Source organism: Microplitis mediator, chromosome 7, assembly GCF_029852145.1.
Source record: "Microplitis mediator isolate UGA2020A chromosome 7, iyMicMedi2.1, whole genome shotgun sequence".
Lineage (NCBI taxonomy): Eukaryota > Metazoa > Arthropoda > Insecta > Hymenoptera > Braconidae > Microplitis > Microplitis mediator.
This window is the reverse complement of record NC_079975.1, coordinates 23375262-23394085: the sequence shown is the minus strand read 5'-3', so window position 1 is coordinate 23394085 and position 18824 is coordinate 23375262. Positions and strand designations below refer to the sequence as shown.

The 18824-nt window shown below is 28.1% G+C and overlaps 1 protein-coding gene across 1 annotated transcript; it reads left to right on the top strand.

Annotated features, from left to right (window-relative positions):
- The first annotated feature begins 16918 nt into the window (after window positions 1–16918).
- On the top strand, window positions 16919–18376 carry LOC130670870 (DNA-directed RNA polymerases I and III subunit RPAC1). Its single transcript, XM_057474475.1, has one exon. The coding sequence runs from the start codon at window positions 17142–17144 to the stop codon at window positions 18183–18185; it is 1044 nt and encodes a 347-aa protein (XP_057330458.1). The 5' UTR covers window positions 16919–17141; the 3' UTR covers window positions 18186–18376.
- The last annotated feature ends 448 nt before the right edge of the window (window positions 18377–18824 follow it).

Here is an 18824-nt window from a genome sequence, read left to right as displayed (position 1 = left end):
AATTTTTTGGATAAGTGTATATAGGGTGGCGAAAAACGGACTATTTTTTTTTTTTTTTTTTTTTTCTAGTCTCGAATAAGAATTTCTTGATTTTAAAAATCCTCTCGAAAAATTAGCTTGATAAAAAATTTTTAAGAGTCGCTCACGAATTTCGGAAATTTCAAAAACAAAATTTCAAGATACAGATTTTTATTTTTTTGTAATTTTCTTTCTTGTGACAGCAATAGTTTATGTTTGTAAGCGACTTTTAATTACGAATATCAAAGCTCCTCTATTTTTCATTATTTTTATTATTACACATGGGTATCGCTATAAACAAAAATAAAACTCGAGATATGAAAAAAAAGTATATATTATTTACATATTTCTTTTTTTTTTAATACAGGACGTTGTATTTCGGTGCAATGATAATAATTGAGTTATAAAAAACTCAAAAAATTAATTCAATGGAGTAGTTACATATTATGAATTAACATTTGAAATTCATAAGCAACATCCAAAAACTTATTTTTCGAGCTGAAACTTTAAGTATAGTATTAGTTTTGAGGATAGAAACTATCGATGCTACAAGAAAAAAAATTTAGAGAAATATCCCAATATCGATCATTTTTCGAATTTTTTAAATTCGTGAGCGACTTCTTAAAAATTTTTTATCAGGCTGATTGATTTTTTGGAAATGGCCGATCCTCAATTTGGCTATCCTCAATTTCTTTGGTTAAAAATTATCAGATACATTATCTATGTTTTCGAACCTGATCACATATGATCATATACGCTCACAAATAAACTCATATACGTTTATTTTTCCGATAGCATCTATTTTGCTTTAAAAATTATTCTAAAAATTAAAATCCACGGTTAAATTTTTATTTAGAAACAATTTCATTACCCGACTCTGTCCTTCACAAATTTATTTATTATATTACAAATATAAAAATATATTTGTTACACACAAAATATAACTTCATGTTTATTATAATCCAAATTACCATAAGTATCAAAAGCGTGTAAATGTTTAAAAATTTATTTCTTAATTTAAATCTTCTTAAAGTTATCTCATTAAACAGTTAAAAAATTTATCACTACTTGAGAGTGACATTATAAGATTAAGTGAATGCTCATAAATAATAGCCTTTAATTTATTAAAATTATTCAAATTAATAATAACAATAATTTGAGCGTGTAATTCGGTAGGACTTTTACGGTTAAATTAAATAATAATTTCACCAGGATAAATATATAACACCGTTTTAAATTAATGTATGTGAGTTGGTTTGTAGCACGAGCGTTATTCATTTAACTGGAATTCCCGTTAATTGTCGGTGTTATGTTTCATATTCACATGATAAAATTTTCTGGCGCCAGAGACTCACGTGGATTATTATTTTCACAACAAACCACGTCAACGGCTGTCGTCTTTTTGTCATCTCTTAGCCTCAACTCATCTTGTCGTCAGTTCTTTGTTGTCGGTGTGAAAACGCCATTGACTTTTTTTAAAATAAATATGTATACAGATCATTCGCACTCGGTGTCGTTAAAAAAATATATATATAAATTACTAAATAAAATAATAAAAGTTAAGTGAGAATAAGAAAATATAATATAAGAGAGAATTAAACTTTTTTTTTTTAAATTATTTAAAGAAAAAATATACATAAGTATATATTTCGTATGTTCATACATTCTTTGTGTTTATTTATTTATTTTTCATTTTTTTTTCTACAGATAAAAATTATTTTATTTTTACATAAGTCCCAGTGACTTGATTATATTCCGGTTTTAAAAATAAGATTTATTTGAGTAATTGACCTGAAAAAAAAAAAATACATGCGTGTATTTTTTTTAAGTACATTCGTAAACCAGAAAAGTATATATTGAAAAATTATTATCGATTTTTGGTCTCTTACATTAAATTATTTATATTTTTACTTAAAATTCCGTACGTTTGTGAAATTGAAACTTAAATTGTCAGAATTGATATAATAGGCTCAAATTTATATGGATTGTAAGTATATATGTGTGTATAGATATGCAGATATGTAAGTATATGTTATGTATATTTAGTAACATTGAATGTTTATGAAACTCATGAGGTATTTCCAATTATAACGGACTCATACCAAAATGCTGGTCAAATTGCAGGTTTTGCGCGATTATTTCTCGCACTTGAGTGCCACACACGTTTCTTTTCCATGCCGATTCGTGTAATTTAACATTCAGATATATTTCAGCGGCTTCTTTCATTCAAATTTGTTTAAAACAAAAATTTTTTTAAATATATCCTGCTTTATGGCTTTGCCACTTTTTTTTTACACCGATTACTTAAAACTGTTTTGTTATTTACATCCTTATGTAAAAAAGTATCGACTTTCATTGTCACAATTATTTCTGTAGGTTTTTTTTTTTGTTTAAAATTTTTTCGTAAATTAAAATTTGATTCAAGAATTTGTCGTTTTGTTAAATTTTTTGAAAGACGCCCGAGTCGAAATTTGAATCGTAGATTGAACGTACAAGACTTTGTAAAGTCGTAAAACGTATCTTAGACGTAGTTGACGTACGAAAACGTTAATAAGACGCGTAATCGTAAATTGTAGATACAACTTTTCAAAACTTGCAATAAAACAATTGAACTATATCGGAAAGATTTTTGTCTACAAGCTTCTAGGTAGTCTGTAAGACCCAAAAAAGCTCGAGAAACTGGGCATCAGTAGAGTTATCTCTTGCAAGGCCCAAAATATTTTTCTACAGCTGCTAAGAATTTTTATTTCTTGTCTTCTAGCTGCTAGACATGTATTTTGGCAATCAAATGTTTCCGACATAGTTTAATTATTTTATTGCAAGTTTTGAAAGGTTGTATCTACGATTTACGATTACGAAAGTCTTATTTACGTTTACGTACGTCAACTACGTCTAAAATACGTTTTACGACAATTTACGTCTTCATAGGTTAAATTTACGTTTTCAACGTCTTGTACGTTCAATCTACGATTTAAATTTTGACTCGGGACGGTGTCTTGTTTTAAAAAAAAAACATTTTTTATTATAAATGATATTCAAAAATTATTCAGATATTTTGAAAAAATTTGTTATTTTACGAGAAAATATTTCTGGGGCACAATGAAACAAAATTTTGTAAATGCCCCGTATTACCCCAAGTACTTCGTATGACTGCGAATATCATAATAGAAAAAAAAAATTTTTTTAATTAAATTTGAAATTTTTTTTTTTTGAAACATTTTGGACGAGTCCCAGATAATTTGTATCGCTTTGAAATTTTTTGAAAATGTGATTAGAATAAATTATTTAACTCACCCGTCGTACCCTTTATTTTCTAAATGAAATTAATTTGCGCCCAGTAATAAAAATCAGAAAAAAAAAATTGGAAATTAAGGTACTTGAGAAAATTTCTTTCGATCAAATTTTTGAAAAATTGCAGTCTTAATTCTTAATAAAAAATGTAATTTACTTATAAATTTTCAAATTCTTTAATTGGACAAAAGCTATGAGATCGTAAAATAAACGTATGCTCATATCTTTAGAAAACCTATTAAAAGTAATGTCTTCTGCGACCTGATTTTTTTGAAAATCATCAACTAAAATCTCTACTTATTGCAGCATTTCCTTGCAACCCCGCTCGTAACAGTTACACTTGCTCATACAGTTACTTCATAAAAGTAATTCGTGGATATAAATTCTATAATTTTTTACCACCTGAAATTACTCTTAAGACTTTAATAGAATTTTGTAACAAATGTAAATTACACCTCGAATTAGTTGAAAGAGACCGAGTATGTTGTTTTGATTATTTCGTTTTCATGCAAAACGTCAGGTATTCATTTCTCCTTTTTTTTTTTTAAACTATTTTCATCTCTTTTAAATTTTTGACTCAACTCAACCAAAAAATTCAAAAATTTTCAACCCCATTTTCCAACCAGTTCCCAAAATCTCAATAATTTACTCAAATTTTTTTTTTACTTAATTAACAATTAAATGAACTAATTAATAAAAAAAAAATAATTATCCAGATCTAGATAAATTTTTTCACTGACCAAAAAAAATGACAAAAGTGCAGTTTATTAATAAAATTAAAAATATCGATAAGTTGATAAACTTTTTTATCAAAGTTCCCAAAGTCTGTCGTCTTATCCACGATAGTAAAGCCACACAACAGTATAAATTTTTCCAGCATAAACATTTCTCTGTCGCGGGATCTATTGTTCGGGCACGGACGAGCCCGAGAGCGGACCATAAGTCATTACACGTCAGGAGGTTGATTATGATCTCCATTGTGGGGACTTTAACGTCGTGAGCATTGTTCAATCTCAACAGCCACCTGTATACCCCCCGTTTACACACAATCACACACATACATTACACACTAACACCCGCAATAATAACAATACACCCATACAATAATAACTCGTATCCACAAAGTTTCTAAACAGAGTTAAGTTAGAAAGCCACTCGCTATTATTTGGTATTTTTTTATTTTTTAACAATATATATATATATATATTTTAGAATAAAATTCATGTTAGATCTCACGAGAGTACCGAGTCTCAATACAAGCTTTGAGACTTTATTTCTCTTTAAATCTTGTTCTTAACATTACATTAGTAAACTCATATATACCAATGAAATAAAATAATAATGCGGGGGCGTTTCGTATGTATATTGTTTATATATTTATATACTGATAGTTAAAGATGAAAATGAAATAGAGGCATCTAATGTAGTGTTGTCAGGTGGAGTTAAGAGTTTAGTTGTTGTTTCTTCTTTAATATAATACGACTTCCGGATGAATTGTTAAATTTCATCTTTAACATTTTACTCTTTACCCTTTATTGTAAAAATTATCGACAAACCAACAAGTCACTCTCCATTTATATATATATATATATAAATATATTTACGAGATTTATTGTGAAAAACAAAATGAAAAATAAATTCAATGTATATGAATATTTTACCGTGAGAAAATCTTATAATGTCAATGTATTATTTTATTTTTTTATAAATAATTAATCAATGGATTATATAATATAAGGGAGACTGGGGCACGACGGGCCACCTGAGTCGCTAATTTTTTTTTGTGGCTTTTGAGTACGGAGTACGAGTTGTTTTGACATATATTGAATGAACGAATCCTTCATAATATTCACATAATTTTAAAAAAGTTTTTTTTTCGGAGCATGACGGACAGCCTCCAAAAAATTTGAAAAAAAATTTTTTTTTGAAATAAGTGTATCCTTTAATTTCACCTGCTTTGAAGAAATCATCGATAATTTATCGATATTTATGACAAAAATATTTATATTTCGGAGCGAATGGTTTTTTTCTAAAATATCATTTTAAAAAATTTTGTTTGGCCTAAAAAAAATAATTTTATTATATGAAACTGGAAATATTTTGTTTTACCTGAAATACTCTACTTTTTTTTTAAATCGCTTATAAACTGAGTGACAAAAAACTGATCTTGAAGTTAGCAGACAATTAAAAATATTTTTTACACCAATTAGAGACAAAACAAAAAAAAAATTAAAAATATGCACATGTAGAAAATTTAAAAAACTACAGGTGCCGTTTTTTGGAATATTTTTATTTTTATAGTTTATCATTTTTTAAAAAATTCAAAAACTATTAGACGTCTGCTAAATTCAGTATCATCAAAAAACTCTATATTAAATGTAAACCAGACACCCCATTTTTTGAGTATTTTCTGGCCCAAAAAATAATTTAATTTTGACTTCCCATACGAAAAAAATATATATCCGGGCAAATATTTTTTCGTAAGAGTTGGTAGACTTATCCGAACAAATTAAGCCGAAAGCAAGTCAAAGTTGACTTTTTTGACGTAAATGGATACCAAATGAATCAAGTTAGTCAAAAGCAAGTCAAAAGTGAATGAAACACGCATTTGATTTTAATTTATTTTTGGATAACTTGATTGACTTAGTATCGATTTAAGGAAAATTTGAATTGGTCTTGGCTCGGTTTACTTAATTTCAAGTCCAAAAAGTCAAGTCATTTTTTTGACCAAGGGTTATTTTGAAAATCATAGTTTTCCGCGTGAAAAAGAAAATTAGATTTTTTTGTCTTCTAGTTAATCAAATTTATACAAAAGTATATGCGCTTATTGAATTTTACTAGAAATTAATGAGTTGTAAAAAAATTTCCAAAAATTTACATAAATTGGTCTTGCGGATCCTCTAAGTCATAAAAAATAGCGAAATTATGACTGTTATAATGATTTCGAAATTTGTACTTTTTTTTAAATAGTCTCAGATAAAAAACGAATAAATTACATGCATTTTTTCAAAGTTTATATTCCATGACGTCACTCCATAAGCATAATTTAGTTATTTTATCCCTTCGGATCCTTGGAAATCTATAAAAATATCAAAATTATGACTATATTTTAATGATTTCGACGTTTTAAATTTTTTAATAAATATTCCGGGGTCGAAAACAAATAAACCAGACAAATTTTTTTTTTGCAAGTGATTTATAACTAAAAAAAAATAAATATTTTTAATAGCATACTATTGAAACAAATATTTTTTTTATCTCACAGTTTTTTTTGGACTATTCCTTAAATTAAAAAAAAAAATGTATGATAAAGAGCAGACAGCTTTATTAAATTTATATTTCTCAGTTAGTATACAATTGAAAAATAATAGGCAGTTTGCATGGGATAGAAATAGGTAGTGGAAGCTGTGTTGCTGGTAAATATATAACGAAACGTTGTAGGCGGATAAGTTACCGTAGATAATGTAAAGAGAACTCTTAAGGGAGTATAGTTATAGTTATAGTTATAGTTATAGTGGGTATAGTGTTGGTATATAGAGAGGAAGGATGAGGATAGAGGAAGAAAAGTGAGTAGTATAGTAGTATGTGTATAATAAACTCCAGACGGCGCTAGACTTGTAACTGCATCCAATAAACTTACAATCGAAACGGACCCGCGAGCTAAAATCTTGGATAACGAACCATCAACTTACAAATAATACTATTTACATACATTATTATTTTTATTATCATTATTATTATTACTAATAAACACGTAATAATAATTTTTTTTTTGTCGCAATAAATTGATAATTAAAGAAAGTGAAGTTTCACAAAAACATTTACGAGTCTGGTTTCAAATTCTAGTACATAATTGATCATTTTTATATTGCCTTGTTATGGTCCGTAGAAAAAGATGGGACGAGCTAAACAGCCCGCGCATTTCGGCCAATTTAAAATTTCAATAAAGAAAATTTTTTTTTAGTTTTAAAAGTCCATCGTCTAAACTATTTTTTTGAGAACTGAAAATAACTGGGTTATTATATAGAAGTGGGGCTGCCTACATTTTTTGCGATACGACAAAAAAGTATTCGAGATACGGACTTCGTTTTGGTGCCATTTTTTTCAGCTTTTCGGCGGATTTGTTAATCTTCATTGATAATTAGTCGAAAAATTGAGTTACCTACTTTCTTTTTCACTTTTATATCTAAAATTTTGTATTTTTTTTAGTTTTTCAAGTATTTTTCTATCAAAACTATTTTCTGGGTTATTATCATATTTTTTTTCTGACTTTGAGGTAAAATGGGCCATGATTAAAATAAAATAAAATGTTTTTTATTGGCCGCATTGTTCAGCCTGACCAATTTGCCAAAAAATGCCTCATTTTGGCCCAAATTCCCATAAAAAGGAGAAAAATTTTTTTTTTAATTTGAAACTTAATATAGAGCGAGGGCGGGTAAAACGGGACCGGATGGACAAAACGACCACTCCAAAATTTGGGTAAAAATTTTTTTTCACAATTGTTTTTGTCATTTACGACTCCTATCATCATTTTTGTATAATTTATGACCATAAAGTTAGCAGACATTTAACAACATTTTGATTTTTTTTAACAAAAAAACAAATATTAAAAAAAAATATTTTGAAAAATTGCATATATAGTTTATTAAATTTTCTACATGTGCATTTTTTTAGAAATATATTTTTTTATTATTTATCTATTTAAAAAAATTTATTTAAATTTCAAATTTCTGCTAACTTTACTGTCATGTATAATTTGGTCATCGACAAAAAAAATCAAAAAATTTTTAAATGTCTGCTAACTTTATAATCAAAATTTGAAGATAGTAAAGTTAGCAGACATTTGAAATTTAAAAAAATTTTTTTTAACAGACAAATAATAAAAAAAAAATATTTCTAAAAAAATGCACATGTCGGAAATTCCATAAACCATACGTGCAATTTTTCAAAATATTTTTTTTAATATTCATTTTTTTGTTAAAAAAAATCAAAAAATTTTTAAATGTCTGCTAACTTTATTATCATATAATTTGTGTGTTCCAAAATTTTTTTCTCAGTTTTTTCTTGAATAAATTTTTTTTTTTAATTTTTTTCAAGAATTTTTTCAATGGATTAGATATAAACGATTTTACTACAGTAATTTTTTCTGGGGCTGGTCCGTTTAGTCCGTCGGAGAAAACAAAATTTTTTTCTATAGCAACTGAAAATTCGGTTTAATTACTTCAAATAAAAGTCAAAAAAAGAAAATTCACTGTATTCCAATGCACAAAAATTCGTTATTTCCTTAGCAGTCCCTTTTTTCCGCCTTTCCCCTATTATTTAAAAATAAAAATTTTGTATTTAAAATAAATCCTCATGTAAAGTAAACTTTCATTGAAAATGACTGACGGCATCCAAGTAAACTCGTAAGTGTTCTATTACCAACAAAAAAAATGGTAATTTTAAACCTCTACTATTTTTAAACAATCAAGTAATTGAAATTCCCAGCTAATAGAGGCGTAAATAGCGTGCAAATGATTTCCGTAAAATAACTATAATTTGGACTAATAAAAAATTCTTTACAGTATAATTCAAATCAATGAAGCCGTCAATGTTTCCCATTTTAAAAATTCATCAATCAAAATCGGACATTCTTAACATAAATAAAATAATTTATAAAATCGCGAGTGAAAGTTGGGTAAAAAAAAATATAATTTAGATGTAAAAATGAATGGACGTCGATAAATAAAATAAGTAAAAAGTAACTAAAAAAAAACAAGATCTAATTGTTAAATCTGTCAGTAGTGATTCAAATTCACGTGATGTGTGTTTGGTTACTCGAGTACTTGTGTTGTCAGTCGGTGTTTGCGTGACGATAATATCTAAGTTGGATCACAAAAAATAAGCGAGTGGTAAGGGTTTTAAATTGGATGATGCACGATTACCCGGTAGCCAAGAGAAGAGATCGCCCGTGGTGGCCGTACCACTTGTTACCCATCTAAAGTATACATATATACATATATCTATATGTATATGAATGTGTATACATAAATGAAAATAACAAGTAGTAAATGTATACTACAGTGATACCAAGTTTAACCCTTTTACATACTTTATTTCCTCACCCCTTCTCCTCCTCATAATTCATTTCCTCCCTAGTAAATTTATTTATTCCGCGTACATTCGCCAACTTGCAAAATCATACGATTTATTTCATGGTCAATTTATAATTCACACACAAGAATTTGCAATTATAAACTTCTCTTTTCTCTATTCTTAGTATATATATAGATAGATATGTTTGAACATATATGTGGTAAATCTAAACCGTAATGGTTTTATTACTGAAACACTTGAATCACAATTTTAATTTCAACCTTCATTAAATTTCCGTCTCACTTAACTTTAAGTAGTAAACGAAATAAATAATTACTCTACTAATTATAGAGATAAACTAACGTATCTAATTGTTTGCTCTACAAACCTATGATACTTAATTTTTAATTAAATTTTTTCATGATACACTAAAATCATTAACTTAATAATTTACGTTTTTTTATTAATTACTTTATTTCCGATAAATTGAGTGTAATTATTTAAATTTATGTATGAGTGAATACGGTATTAGAAATTTCTATATTCAAATTTCTCGTTATTATGGAAAAAATATAAGTAATTGTAAAAGAAAATATAATTGTTTTGATCAAATCAAAATTTATCAGTTTTCTAAATTTTATGCTGGAGTATAAATTCCGTTATAAAAATTTTTTACTATTCAGTGGTCAATTTTATCTATAGTTTTATACTGCAACAAAATTGCGGAGTGATTGCGGTTTAAATTCGGAGTAAATACGGAGCCGATTACTGTTTTTTAATTTAATACCCTTGGAGTAGAATTCACTCTGAGGAGGAGTTTATTTCGGTTGCGTAACAGTTCAACCGAAGACAAAATAACCGCGACAAAATAACCACGACAAAATAACCGCCCTTTTATCATGGTTTTTGTGTGTTTTGTCGTCGGTTATTTTGTCATACGGTTATTTTGCCATTCGGTTATTTTATCGCGGTTATTCAAGCGTGACACCGTTTATTTCAATACTGGAACTCCGGTTCGGAATTGAATTCTCAACTAAAAGGAGTTTATTTTACTATGGAATTTTTTGTTCGGAGTTAAATTTACTGCTAAAAGGAGATTATTTTAATATTGAAACTCCGGTTCGGAGTTAAATTCTGTACTATCTGTGTAAAAAAATTCAAAAACAGTTCCGCATGTGGAACTTCTAAACATGAGACAGATTAGAACTTCGAATCGAACTTTTTTGGAGCGTTAGTAATTTTGATGGTAAAAAAAAGTTTTTATGAGCAAATTTTGAGTCAAAAAAAGATATTTTTGGAACTTTTGGAAATTTTATATAGACATTCTAAAAAAGTTCCAGAATCATCACTTTTGACTTTTTTATGGACTGAAAAAGGCATTCAAAAACATTCCAGACAATACTTTTGCATCTTTTGTGGACTAAAGACGTTCCAGAAACATGCCAAAATAGTTCAAAAATCACTACTTTTTAATTTTTTATAGAACGAAAAAAAACGTCCACAAAAAATTCCAAAAAAGTTCCCAGAACGTCCTTTTTTGACTCTAAATTTGCTCACAAAACTTTTTTTTTACCATCAAAATTACTAACGTTCCAAAAAAGTTCCATTCGAAGTTATAATATGTCTCATTTTTAGAAGTTCCATAGACGGAACTTTTTTGGAATCTTTTTGGAACGAATTTTTTTCACACGGGTAAAAAGAAGTTAATTTAATATTGAAACTCCGGTTCGAAGTTGAATTTTCTACTAAAAGAAGTTGATTTCAATACTGAAACTCTGAATTGGAGTGAATGCGAATTGAAGTAAAATTCTGATCACTCTGAAATCACTCCGCTGAAAAAAAACTCCTTATTTACTCCGTATGCGGAGTAATTTTTTTTTTAACTCCAGAACTCCTAGTGACGGAATCAATTCGGATCAAAATAAAATCCGAATTCACTCCCAATTTTTTTACAGTGCAAATATAATTAAATATTTATTTTGTCTTGCATATTTCCAAAAATTATATCTAATTAAAAATAAAATTACAAATAATTAAAATAAAGTAAAAGAAAAAATCCATAAAAAATTCCAAGTATTTGAATAGTTTTTTATAAACTTATACTGGTTAAAAATATTTTATTTGCACTTTCATTTACGATTTTTAATCACGTGACAAAATACTTGCGTAAAGTACACTATATATCGGTACGACACAAATATATACAGGAGGAGGATGAAAGAGAAAAATGAATTGAAGTGGAATTTCTTAAGCTAAAGAGTAACCGCATATATGTTAATATATATTTTAAAGAGAGACAAATATATATATAAGTATATATACCCGTGACAGAAAAAAAGGTAAAAGAAATAAGAATAAAGGTCGGCATTGCCTGGACCATGGACAAGTAGATGCTAGTGGTTCCGCAATAAGACCGGGGAAATACGTTCCACCCACCCGGGAAGTTATTTTTTTTTGCCTTTTTAAAGTTGCATCTCTTTTTCACTTCATCGAATGCCCACTAGAAACATATATCGTTATTCTTATTCCTTGTGAAAGTCCTCTAAATATATATATATATGGAGGCAGATGCCAACCGGGTTATAAAAGTGGCAAATTCTCTCCTCCTTCTACTCTTCTTTCATTCCTACTACACTGAGAATGTAAATAAAAGTAAGTTTTAAAAAAAAACTTAAAATAAATAAATAATTCGCACAAGTATTATTTATCCTTTTCTCACTTATCTTGGTAGTGAGCACTCTTCCTCTATTGAAAAACTTGCGTAACCGTTCTGTTCTCGGCTGAGGACAACTTTCATACATCCCGGAACAGTTCACGCGACTTAAATCCCCGGGATAAAGACTGAGGTAAAAAGAGAGACACAATACAAGGGACTAACAAATATTATTACTTTTATTTTACTCGTCAATATTTCAGTAATAAAAGATTCTTTATCGGAGGGTTTTTGTACGCAAGTCACTTGTAAATTTTTTACAAAGAAACTTCCGCCATTGATGCTGTAAAAAATAATAATAATTTTGCTTATTAATTTTTTTATTCAAATATCGCTTTGATATTTATTTGGGAGTATCTTTTTATTTTATGACAGAAATTATCGATAAAAATAAAAGTTTTAAATATTGTTGGGGTTCGGAACTCAGATAATTTTTTTAATTCTGGAAATTAAAAAAATTTTTTTTATGACAGATTTTTTTTTTCAAACTTTAACTTTAAATTTTTTTTTTCTGAGGCAAAAGTTGGGTATGAATAATTTTTTTTTTTTTTAAATAGACATGTATCTAAAAATTTTTTTCAATATCTTCCGCTGGTATTTAAAATTAGGAAGAGAGGGAGGGGGGAGGTATATAAGTAGACTGGGCCAAAAAAATCGACTATTTTTTTTTTCTTTTAGTACATCGAAAATATTATTTGGGGTTACAAAAAAAAAATTATTCTCAAAATTTGAGGCCTTAATATTAACATTGAGAGGTGTATCATCGCAATTTTTGATTTTTTTTTACAAGCGCGTTTTCGTCTCATAATTCTCAAACCATCAAGATAAACGAAATTGACTTGGATACATTTCTTAGAGGAAATTTGATGCTCTACAAAAAAGGTTTGATTGAAATTTTTCGTCAGATGAACCGTTTCCTTAAAATCATGCTTTGAACATTGGTATGATTTTAAAATTTGATTGTTCAACTTTGGAATTTTGTAATTTATATAAAAATAAGTTTCCGGTAAAAGCCAATGATTATTCTTGAAAGAAATTGAATGTTCGACAAAAGAAGTCTTTTAACAATTTTTGCTAAATTCGCTCCTTCAAAAGTTATTCAAGGTTGAAGTTCAGTAAAACGACCAATAATCTTCCAATTTTATCATTTTTAAAAATTCTAATCCATCATTTTTTTAAATTATGAATTTTTGGATCTGTCATTGATAAAATTTTTAAAAAATGTCATTTTAGAACTCCATCTTTTTTTGATTTAAAAATTAACACAATTTGTGATGATACTGAAGTTAGCCGACGTCTAATAATTTTTGGATTTTTTTTAAACGATAAATTATTAAAAAAAAAATATTTGAAAAAATTTCACTTATAGTTTTTTCAATTTTCTACCTGTGCATATTTTTAGTTTATTTTTTTTTTTTAACAATTTATCGATTTTAAAAGAATCCTAAAATTATTAGACGTCGGTTACCTTCAGGATCATAATTTGTGTCATCAAATTTTTTTTCCAGTTAAATTTCATAGATACAAAAAATGCGAAATTTCTAATTTTTTTACCGAACCGAAAAAAATTCCAGCTCCAGTAAAAATTAATATCATCCGAATGACGAAACCTTTTAACTGAGTCACGGTCATTTCTATAAAAAGCCATCTTTCTTCATCACCAATAAAAAAAAAAGAAATTACCGTAGAGAAATTAAAAAACTCGCCATTGAAATTGACCTTGAAAAAAAATTTAGCGACCCAAAAATGTTAAAATTTATTTTCAAAAATCCGCCATAAATATAAATGCGAATTTTTTCCTCTCGCATTCCCCATTAATTTATTAACCAAAATATTAATCACCGTCTTTCTCCAATAAATTTTCCCGCCAAATATTAAGCCCAAAAATTAACCGTATTCTCATAACTACGAAAATATTTTATTTATAAATAAAATTAATATATATACATATATATTTAATTTATTTATTATAAATTTTTTAATTTAAACTCCATCGACTCCTTGACCCTCTCACAGTCTCTTCTTCTTAACTTACTCTCTTACTCGTTCATCCTCATATTCTTATATGTACACATTCGACCTTTACAACACGTAGGTGCATTGGGTACCGTAATTTAATGAGGTATGCAAGCGCACTGCGGGTCTCTCTTACATTACATTAGCTTCTCACTGCATCAGTGGCATTAATAAACGCGCGTCAGTGAATTATCCCAAGCCTAAATAGCATTAACGCTGTATTATATATACTACTTTGTATATATACATATATAAATACATATATATTCAGTTAAAACTAAAAATTACAGACATATAGTAAAGATAAAGAGTAAAAAAAAATATATATATAAATATGTGTGTGTGTAATTTGTAATGTAAGAGAATAAGTATGTAATATACAAGAAGGAAGAAGATAAAAGAGGAAATGAAGAAGCAAAAGGAGAATAAAGTTTTAAATGAAGTAAATAAATAAATAAAAATGAAGTAAACATATGACTGGTAGTTGTGTGTACGCAGATAAGTTAGACATGAATGAAGTAAGGGATGAGGATCATAGTGACTAACTACTGAGATAGCAAACTTCTGGAAGCTGCATTTATAAACATATATTTTTTTATATAATGAAAATCCTATTTAGTATAAGATATCTTTTATGAGAATTAAATGCGAATGTACATGAACGATTTTAACAAGTCATATAACACATTCCAAGTTATGTAAATATTGATAATAATATTTAATTTCAGAGTACTGGCATTTAAAAGGATTACGGTCCTACAGCTACCGAAGATGATCCTGAAGTTAGCAGACGATCAACAATTTTTGGATTTTTGTTTTAACAATTTAATTTAGAAAATAAAAAAAAAGAATGAAAATATGCGCACGTAGAAAATAAAAGAATCTACGGGTGCAATTTTTTAAATAGTATATTACACATCGAGGGAAGTAAAGTAAGAAATGTCTCAGATCACATGTAATTGTTGGCCGAGGCGAAGCCGAGGTCAACAAACATGTGATCTGAGGCTTTCTTATTTACTTCCCGAGGAGTGTATGCTATTTTTCTCCTCGACGGAGGCGGAAAGCGGCAACTTCGTTTTGCACAGCGGGACGAAAGTTGACGCTTTCCGCCCGTCGAGGAGAAAATATTTTTTTTTTTTAAATTTGTCGTTTCTAAAAAAATCCTAAAATTATTAGACATCGGTTAATTTCAGTATCATTACAGAAGGCTCGTTAAAAATTTCCTAAATGTATTTGAATGCCAAGGTCTTAGGATACGGACAATTTTTTATTTCAAACGGCAATATCGGGTTACTTAGTTTAGTGGTTTGCTTTTTTTTTTTTTTTTGTTTTTTCATGCAATTTTTTAAGGGCGTTGTCAGATAGTGCCCCTCCTCCCTCCCATTTTTTAAAACTATCCAATGATTTTCTACGGTCATGATCGTATTTAAATTTCATACAATAATTGAAAAAAGCATGCAATGAAAAACGGACGGTGTAGTTGCGGTTTTGCCGAGGTATGGATTTAAAAAAAAATTACTTAGAGTTGTTATCAATTGGAGTTTGAACTTTAGCCTAAAAAATTTGGCATTTCGAATTGCAGTAGACTCTATTTTCTTTCGGTCATCGGAAATATTTGGAAAAAAAATCGAGAGACGGTTAAAAGGCGTGGTAATTGCTGGTGTGGGTGCGTCGGTGTGATTGATACGTGTCTTTGTCGAGAATAAAGGATCTGCAAAAAACATAGAGTAATATTCTAATACTAAAAAATGTTTTTTTTTTTTATATTTTATTTGTTAAAAATAATATTAAATGACCTAAAGATTGAAATTTCGTGATTCTGAAGTCAGTAGACAATTAACAATTTCGAATTTTTTTTTCAACAAATAAATTGCAAAAGAACCAAAAAAAAAAAAAAAAAAAAATATTCATATGTAGGAAATTAAAAAAAACTGTAGATGCAGTTTTTTTAATGAGTGTAAATGTAGCAGACATATGACAATTTTTAAATTACATATAAAAAAATTAGACAATGAAATTGATAAAGTAAAAAAAATGCATGAACTTATTTTAGAATTTTCTAAAAGTCCATTTTTTAATTTTTTTGTTAAAAAATTTTACTTTATTACTTAAAAATTTTGAAAATTGTCAGATGTCTGCCAACTTTACTGTCATTTTTTAAAATACTTTTTTTTATAATTTATCGTTTTGAAAAAAAATCCAAAAACAAATTTCTCCGTATTTTTGTTTATTTTTAAATTTATTTATTAAAAAGTCAATAAATAAATATGAAATTTAAATCTACAAAAAAGTAGGGGAAAGTAAAGTGAAAAAAATGCGTAATTTTTTTTTTTCACTATATATTTTTTTGGTCATTAAACATTTGATATTTAGTCTAAAAAAAATTTTAAATCTGAGGTCGATTTTCTAAAAAATTTAATTCAAACATTTTTTTTTCAAAAACTTTTAAGTTTTAAATTTTAAATTTATTTGTACAACAAAAAATTTAAACGACTCATCATACCCCATTATGTAAATTTTAAACTGCTCAAATCTTTCAATAAAATTTAAAAAAATTTCCCGCCATTTTTTAAAATTCATCTTCGTAATATTTTCATTAAATTTTTTTCTTCTTCATTTAATTTAAATATATATTTATAAAAAAAAATTTAATTCATTTTCAAATCAAATCACCATCAATTGATTTTCAAAAACTATTCAAATGTCAGCAGACCAATCGCCTATTTTCCCGTTTCCATCAAACATTCAAACTTTCCATTGGCTGCGCAGGATCTCAACTTCCAGCCTACTGCGCAGCTGCCTTAAAACTCAACAAAAATAATATATCAGCGGCTGCGAGTAGTCAGCACGTGTTGTGTTTAACCTAGACCTAAATTTATCACAAACTAAATAAATATATAAACAATAATAATTACTATTATTATCAGTATTAAAAATTAAATTAATTAATTTCCTAAATAAAAAAAACTGACAAGTGAATGCGCGAATAAATAAAATAGTGATCAGATCTAACCTAGACAAACTAAAAATGGATAAAAAAACCCAGTCCCCACGTGTTACTCTAGAAGAATACGGAATCCCAAACGTGTCTGAATTTTCAAATTTGCAATTCACAAAATGGAGTTTAGAAAATTTCCGCAAGAATTTTAAAATAAATATCGTGCGTCAGTCTGATGACAAACGAGAACTGGAGTTTGATTTGATCGGTTGTACAGCAGCACTGGCCAATTCATTTCGTCGGATTTTATTGAGCGAAGTCCCATCAATGGCCATCGATAAAGTCTACATGTTGAACAACACAAGTTTAATTCAAGATGAAGTCCTCGCGCATCGACTGGGACTTCTGCCGCTCAGAGCAGATCCAAAATTATTTGAATTTCCCGCGACATCTGGAACCACATCAGCCGAAGAAGAAGAAGTAAGTGATCAAGACACTTTGAGGTATGAGTTGAAAATAATTTGCACACGAAATCAAAATGCGCCGAAAGATTCACGTCTCAATAGCGACATGTATCGTAACAGCGAAGTCTACAGCAGTGACATTAAATGGGTACCGATTGGTAGACAGGCAGACATGTATCCTGATGGTGAAAAACAATTCGGGATGCTGGAGCCTGATATTTTGATTGCTAAACTCATACCAGGTCATGAAATTCACGCTTACATGCATGCTGTCAAAGGTATCGGTAAAGATCATGCTAAATTTTCACCGGTTGCCACTGCGTGCTATCGTCTGATGCCGGTAATTCAATTGAGGAAACCGATAACTGGTCAGGATGCTGAGTTACTCAAGACTTGCTTCAGTCCGGGAGTTATTGAGTTGGTTAAAAATAAAAAGAAAGGCGAAGTTGAGGCTCGGGTTAAGGACGCAAGGTATGACAGTTGCTCGAGAAATGTATTCCGGCATGACGTTTTTAAAAATAGTGTTAGATTGGAACGTATTCCGGACCACTTTATATTCAATATTGAGTCTATTGGCGCGATGCCGCCAGGGCATTTATTTCTAGAAGCTGTCAAAGTGTTGAAGGGAAAGTGTCGCACCTTTTTAGAGGAACTTGATTCGATACATTAAGTTTTTTTTTTTTTTTTTTTTACAAGATGAAGACTTTATTGTTTTATTTAATTGGTTTGTAATAATCGATGTGCGATTATATTTTTTTGTACAGAAATAAAAAATTTAAAAATTATTAGTGTTGGGATTTTTTTTAGGTAATTTAAGTAATTATATTTTAGTGGTACGGTGGGACGAGTGATTGTTGTTTATGTCTTGGTGGAGAGGAAAGTAGGGTGGTCGGAATTAAATATATGGTTGGATTTTTTTTATGGGAGAGTATTTGAGTTTAAGTAAAATATTAGGCAGTATGAAATAAATTTTTAATAGATAATGGAGTTATTTTTCATGGAAAATATATTTTTTTTTTTTGATGAAAGTATTTTGTGGGGAAAATAAATTATTGAATGCTGGTAGAATTATTTAGTATGAAAAATGAAATTTTAATGGATAATGGAATCATTTTCTATTAAAAATACATTTTTTTTGTTGATGGAAATATTTAGTATTGATGAAAATTTTTTAAAGGCAAGTAAAATTGTTTGCTATTGAAAATAAATTTTTAATAGATAATGGAATTATTTTCTAGTAAAAAAAAATTTTTTTCTTGATGAAAATTTTTTGTAGGAAAAAAAATCATTGGATACTAGTATTTATTTT

Bases quoted from the DNA above. Each gene is read 5' to 3' on its own strand.
- LOC130670870 (XM_057474475.1), top strand. From the start codon at position 17,142: ATGGATAAAAAAACCCAGTCCCCACGTGTTACTCTAGAAGAATACGGA.